Raw genomic sequence first — 12816 nt, 5'->3', positions numbered from 1 at the left:
TCCTGACACACACAGTTGTTTTTTCTGTCTGTCAAAGCCTGAGAAAAGTCTCTTTTGATTACTAGATGTATTGGAAAACATATAATTACATCCCAGTGCTTAGTTCTTTTAATCTCTTTTGCCTTTAGTAATATTTTTGTAAATCTCGTTACATTCCAGTCTTCATTATGCTCTGCGTGTGTCAGAATTTCTTCCAGTTGATCCTATAATACTTGATCTCACTGTGAGTCTAGATGCATTCTCTATTTTTATCCCCAGCATCCTCCTCTATGCCATTTGAATAAAAAGCTAGATTACCTGAACTCTTGAGGTCAACTGCTAAAACTTGTCAGCTGAACTCTATTTGTTTCCAGACTGAACAGCCAGTTCTGAAAATAAGCAAACTTGATACTCATTGGCCTATTTGCAGGTTAATGCTGAAGATAGTAGGAGCAACAGTAAAGGACGTGTTCTTTTTAAAATACATAAAAGGCTTACATTTCAAGCTGGGTAATGAGCAATTTTAAAGATTTTTTTTAATTTCTTGGCAGATCTGACCTTTCTTTAATAATTGCTGGCTAACCCTGCTGTTACCTATACTTTCTGAGTTAAACTTTTCTGATTGCTCAGTACAGTAGTCCCTCTGGTGAGGATCCAACTCCAGTAAACTTAATGGCAGCTGTCCAGTTTAATTAACTGAGAGCTGGATCAGAGTTATTTCCTATTTCATATTATCTGATGAAGGACTTGATTACGATTTTCCCAGTGTACGGATATGGCCTCCCATGTTTACATCTTTTTGTGTCTAGAAACTGGTTTCCCAGAAATAGGGAAATTCTGCCTTTTCTCCTTCATCTTAGCCTATGATTATTTAATCAGTCAAAGCAGAAGAGTTTCATTTCTTACTTCTCCCTGCCTATGATTAAGAAGTACTTATTTGCAACTTATCTAAGAGAGTATACCATTCGCCAGCAAAACCCTCTTCTGTGAAGTAAAATCACATTCTGTAGATGTTGTTACCTACTCTGGATAGAATCATAGAATCACAGAATGCCCTGAGCCGGGAGGGACCCACAAGGACCATCGAGCCCAGCTCCTGCCCCTGCACAGGACACCCCAAATTCACACCGTGTCTCTGAGGGCCTGGGCCAAGTGCTTCTGGAATATCGCCAGGCTGGTGCCGTGACGCCTCCCTGGGGAGGCTGTTCCAGGGCTCCACCACCCTCGGGGGGGAAGGACCTTCTCCTAATGCCCAGCCTCACCCTCCCCAGGCACATCTCCCTGCCGTTCCCTCGGGTCCCATCACTGGTCACCAGAGAGCAGAGACCAGCCCTGCCCCTCCTCCTGCCCTCGGGAGGGAGCTGCAGAGCGCCATGAGGCTGCCCTTGGCCTCCTCTGCTCCAGCTGAACAACCCAAGGGGCTTCAGCCGCTCCTCGTACCGTTTCCCCTCTAAACCCTTCCCCAGCCCCGTGGCCTCCTCTGGACACTCTCCAGTACCTTTATACCCTCCATGTCCTGCGGCGCCCAACGCTGCACCCAGCACTCGGGGTGAGGCCGCCCCAGCGCGGAGCAGAGCCGGACCATCCCCCCCCTTGCCCGGCTGCGATGCAGGGCTCGGTGCCCCCCAGGGCACGGCTGGCCCTCTGGGCTGCCAGGGCACGCTGGTGGCTCGTGTTCAACTTGCCATCGACCAGAGCCCCCAGGTCCCTGCAGAGCTGCTCCCCAGCCCCTCGTTCCCAGCCTGTCTGTACAGCCAGGGCTGCCGCGCCCCAGGGGCAAAACCCGGCGCTTGCCCTTGTTAAGCGTCATAGGGCTGGTGATTGCCCAGCTCTCCAGATCCCTCTGCAGGGCCTCTCTGCCCTCCAGAGTTGTCAACAGCTCCTCCCAGTTTTATATCATCGGCAAACTTAATTTGGGCTTCTGGATTTGATAACAGGACTTCTAATACAGTACTCTACTTGCATTTCCTGAGATGAGATTTTATTTTCTTCCTCCTCTAATAAAAACAATGATGATGATGATGATAAAAATAATACATTATGGGAGAATCCACTGTGGCAGTTTCAGTGAATTTCAGCTTTAGGGACTTCTGGTTAGAATTGCTAGGTGTTTCAGATTTCCCTGTTTTATTGTATTCTGGGTAATTATTTGTTGTCTTGTTTAGTTTTTCCGTATTTCTGAATTTTGTTGTTATTAATAATAGTTTTAATATTATTCAAATATTAATTCAATATTCAATAATTCAAATATTAATATTATTTTGAAGACATACTTTCTGCCTGAGATCACCATTTTATCTTCCCACAATCATTACATCCTTTTTATATTTATGAGATTATTATAAGTGTATGAAAAAGTGGTTGATGCTTCTTATTTTACCTAGTGTAAGGCCTTGACAGGGTCATAAATATATTTATTACAATGTGCTTTGGTGTTTCTGTAGCAGCTTGTACTGTCCAGCTATCCTTTGATGAGGATTCAAATGTAGGGGCAGCTGCATTCAGGGAAAAAGCAGAATAAAGTAGTTCCTGAAGAAGACACGCTGCGTGCCGGCCATCAGGAGCCGTATTCTCTCTGGTACTCCTCTCACCTGAACAAGGTATTCTGGAGGTAGCATTAGGTTATTAACCATAAAAACTGCTTGACTCAAAAAAGTATTAGATTAGTGTAGTGCCAGCTTCTCAGCGATTAAACTTCTTTAGCATTTACAGCATTGTTACTTCAGCCTTTGTTTTTCCAAGTTATTGCTCATTTGCTAGATATCTGAACCTGTGCTGTTTATAAAATATACATATGATAACAATATTTCATAGACGTCAAATGACCAAACTATTACATATCAAATGATTTGCCAGAGACACTTTAAAAGCTTATATGTTTTGATTTGAGTTTCTTGCTGCTTTTATTTAGTGATTCATAATTGACCAATGTGGAAGACTCAAGTAGTTGAATAAATAAACAATTGAGATTTGGAAGCCTTTATCCATTCTTGGCATTCGTAGCATCTCCCAACTGAAAAGTAAACACTGAAAATGTTATTTTACTTTTTCATAAGGTTGTCACTATATTAACCAGTAATAGTTGTCCTCAGAAATATTCCAAACTGGATTTGTATTCCCACTGGAAACCAAACACTGAAAAGGATCCCAGAGCTGTATTATCAACTGCTATACTTCAATTATACATAAATAGGAAATAAGAGATCTGAGAGGCCTGTCAGTAGTGTAATGCATACCAGTAGCATCTTGAAAGAGGGGCATTTTAGATGCATTTTTAAAGTGGAATTGGGAAAATTGGCCTATTCAGATCCTCCAAACAGGATGAGCATGATTCAAGTTGATCAAGTCAGATCTCCAGACTTCTGCTCTCTGACTTATTTCTTCATTCTTAGGGATCAAAAATACTTAGGAAGGTGAATAACATCACCTCTTCAACTGGTAGCACAGTTTTCAAAGGGAATACCGAGTTAGGTAAAGGCATTTACAGAACTGAGTATTGTTAGAAATATTCTCAAGATGCAACCCTACAAAAATACTCGCACTGAAAACAAACTTGAGTAACTTTTCCATCTGAGATATAGTGCCATTCACTTACTTGGGATTACCCACATTCTTTTACTTTATCTGTTGTTTGCAGGATCAGATCTTGGCTTGCTCTTTTTAAGTCCAGTAGGCATTGTATTACAAGTGTTAATAGTTACTGTTTTCCTGGACTTTAAATGCTGTATGAAAAAAGCAGCAGAGGGCGCTGAGCCGCCCGGACACAGCCCGATATGGATCCCTTCCTCCCTGCTCTGGATTTCCCCCTCTGGGGGGTTTCCTGCTCCACCTCGAGTACAGCCTTTATAAAGAGCCGCTGGCTCTGTTCTAATAAACTGTTGCAGAGCAGCAGGGTCTCGCTGTGCTTCTTCACAGAAGACAGAAAGCAAGGCTTTTGAATTTACTTTCTTCACCTAGTAACAGCAATTACAAATGTTAAAACAGATGGGAAGAATAAGCCAAGCTGTGCTAATGATTTTGTGTGCGTTAATGACTGGTAAGTTGGAGGGGGGCTTATTTGCTTTATTTGTTTTTAATGTTAAGTGCAAACTGACCTACAATTGACTGTTTGGTCTTCATTTCTCTTTGTTCCAGTTGCTTTTACATTTCAGTGAATACAACCGTCAATTAAGTAATTCTGTCAAAAAGTCATGAGGCTTTTTTTGACACTTACTTTGAGCTTTTCTGTGCTCTGCAGTGACACAGTCATTTTCGTGCTGAGTTTGCTAAAAGTCAGTCTAGGAGACAATGGCAATATATCACTCTGTGCTTTATATTTACTGCCATCCCTGACAGTACCAGTCAAGTTTGGTACTAAATGTCCTGTTGGAAGTGATTCTGCAGTTGTCCTTGCTGTCTTACTTACCACTTCTCCCCTTAAACGTTACAAAGTTTTAGAACTAGATCCACCTGACAGAAGAAGTTATATTGTGCCGATGCTTTTGGGCTTATGCCATTTTATACATGAGAACTGTCTGCGAGAGTCATCTGACTCTCTGTTATTCTCTTTGACAGAAATAGCAATCGTGATGGGGTATTTTGGAAATGTAAACCACTGTAAGAGTTTTTAATAGTTTAACCTCCACATAACTGTAAACTTGCAAAGAAATGACCTCGTGTCACAGCAGGACATGAGAAGAAATGGGAAAATAGATATTGAGAATGCTGCTGACTTTATGTATGTTCTCCCTATTGTAGTTAAAGCTTTTGAAATGGAGATTATACCTGCCAATAGAATTGTTGCACAGATTGGAGAAACACTCATGCTTACGTGCAACACTACTGGCTGTGCATCACCAAGATTTTCCTGGAGAACCCAAATGGACAACCCCCTTGGAGGAACAGTGAACCACAGCAGGACATACTCTACCTTGGCTATGAATCCAGTTAGCATTCTGAATTCTCATGATTATTTGTGTACTGTCTTCTGTGGTGAGAAAGAGAAAAAAGAGAAAAGTATCAAAGTTGAACTTTACTGTAAGTAAAAATGTAAAATTCTCTTTAGTACGCGTTTGTAAAAAGTCAGTAATTGTTTGTAGATATCATGATTGGTAGTTAAGTGATAATGCTAGGATAATGAGTCTGCTATATCTCAACATATATTTCCTTGTAAGATCCCTTTGTCTGCCTGTCTCTATCAGCCCCTCTGCTTAGCTTTCTGCACTGTAGGCAGTATGTGCTCGTCTTAATTATTCTTATTCTTGGTAATACTTGAAAGGCAAAACATAGAGTCCCCAAAACATTCATAGAGCTTGAAAAAAACCCCCACCCAGTGTGGTTGAGACGGATGTATTTGGGAAACCTGCAAGTGCAGAGCACCTAGTCAAAGCCTTTGCAGTCCTTAGGGGAATGATTCAGATGTCTAAACCTACCAGCACAGAGAGCAGGATACCACCAGTGTATGAATAGCTCTGGATGCCTATATTTAGGCAGCTGTATCACTGCCTAGGTGCCTTGCTGACTCTTATTAGATCATTTGTTGAGTCTTATTAGATCATTTATGATCATATTTCAACAACTGTACAAATCTAATTCTTGTTAGCGTATGAACTGCTTATAAAAGACCTGTATGTCCTCATATCAAGATGTGTTGTAATGAAGTTGACATAATGTCACGTTCTGAATGCCTCTAAACTCAAGATGTTTGATGGCAGGATCTTGCTCTTATGTTGACCCTAGAGCTCATCTCTGCTAGACTAAAGAAATGGATTTTTTTCTTTTAGCTTTCCCCAGTGATCCTATCATTGAGATAAGCCCATCCTTAGTTGCTGGAGAACCAGTCACTGTCACCTGTAAAATTCCTGATGTGTACCCTTCTGATCACCTGGAAGTAATCCTGAAGAAAGAGGAACATGTTCTTCATGAGAAAAATTTTTTTGAAGATGACAGCACAAATACAGAGACCAAAACTGTGATTTATTCATTTAATCCCACGGCTGAAGATATTGGGAAAGAGATCACCTGTGTGGCCAAACTGCTAATTACTAACATGGACTTCGAACCCAAAGAAAGAGTAACTTCTCAGAAACTGAATGCAAAGTGTAAGTATTTTTATTCTAGGGCTTTCACACCAAGTACTGTTTAATGTTAAGTGTCATGGAATGGGTTTACAAGTATGTGCTATAAATAATTTCTAATCTGCACTTCTTGTCTATATTATTTTGTATATAATCTATTGTATTCAGTTGAATTCTCTTGTACTCAGTAACAGTCACTGAGCCATTAAATGCCCACTGTTGTTCGTGACAGAAGTTAGGCAATGCATTAATAACTCCTGTCTCACTCTCTTACCTTGGGTGCTGGTGCTCAGTCAGAAAGTAAAGACCAGAAGAAAAATGGCAGCATACAGATAAACAATTGGTTTTAAAATTGCCATTGCATGCTGAGCAGTTCAAGGTCTAAGTCCTAAACAATACACATTTTGTCTAGCTTAGCTTTCAAAGCTGCAAGCTAAATGTTTTATCAAGTCTTCAGGAATTGTTCCACTGTGTTACTGGAATACGTATTACTAATTTTTTTCTTGGTGTTGTGTGAAATGTACCTCTGGAGAAACTACTGTTGAAGACGAGCATGTCAATCTCCATTAACTTACTGACCTTGTCCCTCTTTTGTTCTGTTCCAGTTGGTCCACAAAATACTATCATTTCTGCATCTCCAAGCAACTCTCCAATGGAAGGAGAACCTCTAAAGCTCACTTGTGTGACTGAGAGTAATCCACCACCGCAAATAGTGTGGAGAAAACATCTGGCTGATGAAAGCATTCAGCCTCTGGTAGAAAACAATGTCCTTTCTATTCCCCATGCCCGTTTCACTGATTCAGGACTGTACATCTGTGAAGCAATTAATCTGGTAACTAATAAAACAGAGGAAGCGACAGTGGACATTGTTATACAAGGTACAAGTCTGCTTGAATTTAACTTGCATCATCCAGTAGACAATTGACAGCTGCCTGTTGGGTTGGAGGATGCTGAAACACTGAGAATTAGGAAATTATGGGGCCTTCTTTGTTACGTATTCAGGATTTTGCTTTCAATTTACTGCTGCTCTTCATGGGCTGTGCTTTTCATTTCTATGCTTATTTTTCAGCTAATTGTTTCTCTATTGCTGTAGTCATGCATAGCTCTATACATTTCCAGCAATGCAACACTCAAAGTGATAAAAGAATCTGAGAAAGTGGTGGTGTGGGGGACACTGTTATTTCCTTGAAATGCTAACGTGCATAGCAAATTCACAGGGACATCACAGTCTCCTTCTTTGAACTAGTAGTTTTAGTCAGTAGTAGTAGTAAATTTAGTAGTCATTTAATAGCAAAACCATTTGGGACATTGTTGCTGTTGTTATTACTACTACTGCTGCTGCTGCTGCTGCTGCTGCTGCTGCTACTGTTTCAATGGAGCCAAGTCTCAGATGGTGGCTAGGACCAAACCCAAAATGAACAGATCCTTGGGCGAGCAATTCCTGCTTTCTTAAAATCCTCTCCATCTTCAGCACTTTCTTATAACAGCCTTTTCTTTTGTCATGCAGGTGCTCCGCACATTGCAGAACTCTCCATTGAGCCTTCTACAATAGTTCAAGAAGGAGAAAATGTTTCCATACAATGTTCTGCTGAGAGTAACCCTCCTCCCAAGATTATTTTAAGGAGAAAATCTGACAGTGCAGGCATGGGGCCTTACAGTGAGGGGGGAATTCTCCTTCTTCCATCTGTGACATTCCTAAATGGAGGAGACTATGAATGTGTAGCAGAAAATAAGTTTGGGAAAAGAAAACGTGAAATAACTTTTAATGTGGAATGTAAGTATGTGTAACATTTTCCCAATAATTTAAAAATAATAAGTTCATTCTCCACTTACTTCAGTTATAAATGTAACCATCAAACTTATCAAAACCTGTGAGTACAAAAAAACCAGCAGCATCCTCTGCTCTCTCCCAAAGAAAGGAGCAGTGCTGACGAGCAAAACAAAAACATGAAACCTTTAGTGTAATGACAGCCTTAAGTCGGTATCTGAATGAGCGAGAAACTGATCTACCTTCTAAACATTCTTGGTTAGAAGTACTTGGTTAGTACGTTTAGGCTATAGAGAGCTCTGATACTGTGTGCTTTACTTCTGAGAATGAAAAAGAAATGAACTTTGGGAGGCCGACAACCTGGCATCCAGCAGCACATGTTGGACCTATCTCTAAAAATCCAAACGTGATTACCTACATGATTCTTCCTTTCAGATGGACCGAAGAATACAATGATCTCTGTTATCCCTGCTACTGTTGTTAAAGAAGGAGAAACTGTGATGATGACATGTATTAGTTCTGGTAATCCAGCTCCAGTGATCTCTTGGAAGAAAAAGGCGGCAACTGGAGAGTCTGAGAAAATTTTTCAAGATGCAACTTTAACTATACAGAACATAAAAAGTCATGACCTGGGGCTTTATGAATGTGAAGCTTATAACCAATTTGGCAAAGAAGAAAAATCTGTGAAATTACTTGTTCAAGGTTAGTAGAACAAGACGGAACACAAGTTTTTTATGTATTCTAGGTCCAGATCTTGTTCCGTGAAGGATGGGGGAATTCTGTCTTTGATGTCAATGGAGTTAAAAGGTGGCCATAATGTCATTAAGTTATTTAGGAAGCTTTAAACAGTGAAGGATGAAATCTGCCTTAGTACAGGTAGCTTATGCAAAGTTCTCATGTCAGTTGAGCTTCCATCACTCCTTAAAATTGGCAAATGTATGCATGAGGCAACGAAGCTATGCAGTGCCTTTGTTTTCTTCCAAATAAGCCTCAGTGGAGGATCCAGATACCTGCATACAAAAGATTCAAAGAGAAAGTACATGCTGAAACTTCTCTGTGGAGGAACTGTATTACAGCCCCTTGGCTCTCCTTCAAGTTATGACTCTGTATCCTGTTCTCACAGCCACATTTAAGCTATACCAAAAGCTGATTCCTCAGCCCGCATGCAATGATAGCAAACTTTCATTTTCAGGAGTGAGCGGACTTCTCTGCTTTAGCCCTGCTGCTCCTGCTTATTGCGTGGTAACAGTGTATTGCTTGGGGATCACTTCTGCCACTAATCCGTCTCTCTTCCTTATTCTTTACTATTTTTGTAGCTGCACCAAAAATACACTTTCAGTTTTCCTTTCAAGTGCAGTGGTACAAGGAGAAAGTGTTACCATCTCTCGTACACCTGCAAATGTCACATCTGTTCAGAGTACTCTGTGAAAGAAAACAGGTGAAGGGTTCACAACCCTTGAAACAGTAGATGGCAAATATGTCATAGCCAGGGCTCAGCTAAGGGATGCAGGAACATATGAATGCCTGTCATTAATGACCTGGGAGAGCAGTCTCAGGACATAGTACTTTATGTCAATTGTTAGTTAAAATAACTACCGTACAGAGTTAACATCAGGATTTGTTTTAGACAGAGAGAATAACATCGTCACTTCAATCCCATTAAGAATTTTGTTTAAGGAAACTGAGATGAGTTGCACAGGTTCATGTCATAAGTGGTAGGATCTTAGTGCTAATGAAAACTTCTGTGCAAAGCGGTGGATGTACAAAATAATTGCCGCTTCAAAATTTTTCATAGTTCCACTTCCAGCTTTGAAAACAGGATGTAAAATTGTGGAACCTAGTGAAAAAAAAAAGTACTATTCTAGGACTCCTTCCTTTGCCTTTTCTATTTCTCTTTTGTTGAAAGAGGACATCAAGCTCTGGGTCTGTTGGTCTGTGTCCTTTCATGAACTCAAATGAATAAACAGTCAATTTAAAACAAGAAAAGAAGAAAAAGCTCCATATAAAGTAAAAGATATGCAACATACTCCACCAGTTGATAAAATGTTCTTTCTGCCAACTGCTGTTGGCTGCAGTGTGTGAAGGATAGGTAGTGACAGAGCAGCGTCTAAAGCTATGTGCTCAAATATTACAGTGAATCCATTAACTGGATTAGTACTTTGTGTGTACAAGCTGCTGATACCTCATGAGGTTTTCACTTCTGTTTGTTGCTAAAGCCTACCTTGCGTTTCTTTTCTTTTCAGTTCCTCCCCAAAACATTACTGTGTTAGTATATCCATCAGAAAATGTCAAAGAAGGCGAAAATGTCACTATTACATGTAGCATATACAGTAACCCGCCATCACAGATGGTCCTGAAAAAAGTCCATCAGGAGAAAGAAATTATTCTACCATCAGTGAATGGAACCTTTATACTCTACAATGTGACCAAAAATGATACAGGCAGATATTTGCTTGATGTTTTCAATGAGGTTGGAAACAACGTCAAAGTGATTGACATAGCTGTTGTAGGTAGGTAGATCTATTGCCTTAAACTTATTTTGTTCGTACTTTCTAATGAATTTTGTGTCAAGGTGAGCACAGCTAGTTCATGGCTGGTCCTTGTGCAACAGTACTGCAGTTAACCTAAAAAAAAAACCAAACCCAAAGTCAAACCAAATAATAGAACAGCTGGTGAGAATAAGCTGTATTTAACCTCCTTTCAGTGTCGATGTTATTGTCTCTCTTACCTGAGCTGGTGCCATAGCTTTAAGAATAGGGCCAGAAAAAGATGGATCCTGGCTGCATTTCTGTCTGCGTGCGTGAACAGTGAGACTAATCCAGAGAAAGTTGTTTCACAAAAAGATCTAAAGATTGGGCTTTTAAAACGTGGTCTTCTCCTGAAGCATTTTTCCAGGAGCCAGAAATGTCCCTGAATGTTTCTGGGGTAAAATAGATTCTGCTTTTGTATTCCTCATGAACTCTGTGGTATTCTTCATTGTAGGTGATATCAGAAGGGTTTAAACTTCCATAGCAAATTCAAGACCAAGATAGTGGCTAGGAATTAAATTGCATAATATGGAGTTACTAAAGAAAAAAGCATAAGGAAAATGTTTTGAAATATGCTTTGTGCAAGAAGAGAGAAATAGTGTTCCAAATGAAGGTCATTAATAACACTGCTTTTACAGTAATATACATGTATCTGTTTCAATCAGTTTTTACACAACTTTTTTTCTTCTTTTGTCTCCATTTTCAGGAAGATTGGAAAAACCAGATCAAATGATACCACTGATTATTGCATTCTCCTGTGTAACAGCAGTAGCAGTACCTGTAGTTGCAATTTTGGTCTACGTGTCAAGGAGAGCGAAGATAAATGGATCCTACAGTCTTGTGAAAGCACTGAGGCTGAAAGTGTGATCGCACAAATAGAAGTCTGAGTTCATAAAAAGCAATGATATTTATTGTTGTCACTGGTTCTACTCTTCTGTAACATATGGTAACAAACAAGTGACTTAACAACACTGCCATGTGATAGCAAATGGATTTTTTTCATGTTTTGATAAGTATTTCAGTATTTAAATTAAATGGAAAGCTAGCATCCTGCCCAAGAAACTGGTAAATCACTTCTGTGTTGAAGCATGCTGAACAAAGAGTTCCTTGGAGAACTGGGTTTGTACATAGTGTATAATTTGTATTATAAGTATGTTCAACTGAGTATCAGTTTGTAAAATTGCAGTCTTACTGCAACTGTACAGAGAAATGTTCTTAATTCAAAGTTAGAAATCAGCATTACTTGAGCTGATCAGATGAAAATATTTTATTTTGTATTACCCTACAGAGTGAATGTTTTTAATGTAATTGTCTGCTTGTGGTAATGTTTGGAAAATGTTCTCTTTGCACTCATATTGTCATAAACTCTGTACCTTCAATGAAGTTACACAATCACTGGGCTATGCATTTCTAATTAATTTAAATTAATTTAAGATCTCAAGGGTCATTTGTGAAACATTTTATTTTAAATATTAGTCAGAAAGTGCCTGGGATTATAGTTTAGTTGGTTTTAGGACAGCTGAGTTATTTTTGTAGGGTTTAATCATTCTCAAATCAATGTCAGAATTCTGTTATTTCATGATGAGCCAAATCAGACCCTTCCTTTAGAATATAATCAGCCAATAAATACGCTTTACAGATTTCTACTGCAAAATAAAACTACCAGTAGGTTTCTTTGACTAGATCCCCCTTGTGATTCTTGCTTAGAGGTTTTCTCAGAATACACGTTCCTATGGGAGGAACTAGTGAAATCTATTATCCCTAGCAACAGCAGATTCAGGTGTCTTGGGAAGCCCTAGTTGAAAAGGCACAAGCAAGGCAGGCAGCGACGCAAAGGCATAGGCAAGGGGGAGAGGCAAAGTCTATGCAGCCTCAGCAATGGTGGTTGAGTTGTTTCTGAAGAAATGCCCTTCCCAAGCTTCTCACTGTGGAAAACTAAACCACTTGCCTGACAACTTGCCTTTTAATAGACAACTGGTGCCTGCAAGCTTCACCCTGGTCAGCGCGTTTTTTCACCACATGCTCTCTCCAGTGTTGGCAAAATGGCTGTGAAAATAGTGGGCCTTCTGTGCAGAGACAAAGATGAGGGGGCAGAAGAGGTAGAGTTGGATGGTATTCTCCCTTACATCCCTTCTCCTGGCTAGCAGTGCTGCTTTGACTCATCTGGTTGGTGATGTTCAGCACTGAAGGCAAAGTAGTGGGAGGTGCAGGCGCTGTGGCTGAGGTGCTGAAGTACCTCTAGTCTCAGCAGCCCTGAGCCACTGTTAGGCACAGGAAGGTGGGCTTGGCTCCCCCAGGGAGGTCAAGCAGAGGGATGTAGAAAGAATTTCTTTATATTATACAAGGGGTAACAATGGCCCCCAACAGTAATACAACGGCAGATGTCTCTTGGTAGCTAGCTGTAGGATGAGGCAGTGGTGCAGATCTCCCATATATTTTTCACAGCATGTTCAGCAATGTTTTGTGCACAGTCAATCAGTGTGTG

General features: G+C 40.2%; 1 protein-coding gene across 3 annotated transcripts; it reads left to right on the top strand.

The window, feature by feature from the left end:
* The first annotated feature begins 3789 nt into the window (after positions 1–3789).
* On the top strand, positions 3790–12009 carry VCAM1 (vascular cell adhesion molecule 1). 3 transcript variants are annotated; one of them, XM_075098240.1, is made up of 8 exons: positions 3790–4015; positions 4717–4995; positions 5742–6059; positions 6641–6913; positions 7543–7809; positions 8239–8505; positions 10047–10313; positions 11038–12009. In XM_075098240.1, the coding sequence occupies exons 1-8, from the start codon at positions 3952–3954 to the stop codon at positions 11196–11198; spliced, it is 1896 nt and encodes a 631-aa protein (XP_074954341.1). In that variant the 5' UTR covers positions 3790–3951; the 3' UTR covers positions 11199–12009. The 3 variants fall into 3 exon arrangements, with proteins under 3 accessions (XP_074954341.1, XP_074954342.1, XP_074954340.1); XM_075098241.1 differs by lacking the exon at positions 10047–10313 and having other exon boundaries at positions 3861–4015; positions 11038–11757; XM_075098239.1 differs by lacking the exon at positions 3790–4015 and having other exon boundaries at positions 4650–4995.
* The last annotated feature ends 807 nt before the right edge of the window (positions 12010–12816 follow it).

The sequence above is a fragment of the Phalacrocorax aristotelis genome, chromosome 6, assembly GCF_949628215.1.
Source record: "Phalacrocorax aristotelis chromosome 6, bGulAri2.1, whole genome shotgun sequence".
In the NCBI taxonomy this organism is placed as follows: domain Eukaryota; kingdom Metazoa; phylum Chordata; class Aves; order Suliformes; family Phalacrocoracidae; genus Phalacrocorax; species Phalacrocorax aristotelis.
This window is presented reverse-complemented; position numbering and strand designations above follow the sequence as displayed.

Excerpts from the sequence above, each read along its gene's own strand:
- VCAM1 (XM_075098239.1), top strand. The coding sequence starts at position 4,650 with ATGAGAAGAAATGGGAAAATAGATATTGAGAATGCTGCTGACTTTATG. Across the intron at positions 6,060-6,640 it reads TCAGAAACTGAATGCAAAGT|TTGGTCCACAAAATACTATC; the intron begins GTAAGTATTTTT and ends GTTCTGTTCCAG. Across the intron at positions 8,506-10,046 it reads TGTGAAATTACTTGTTCAAG|TTCCTCCCCAAAACATTACT; the intron begins GTTAGTAGAACA and ends TTTTCTTTTCAG.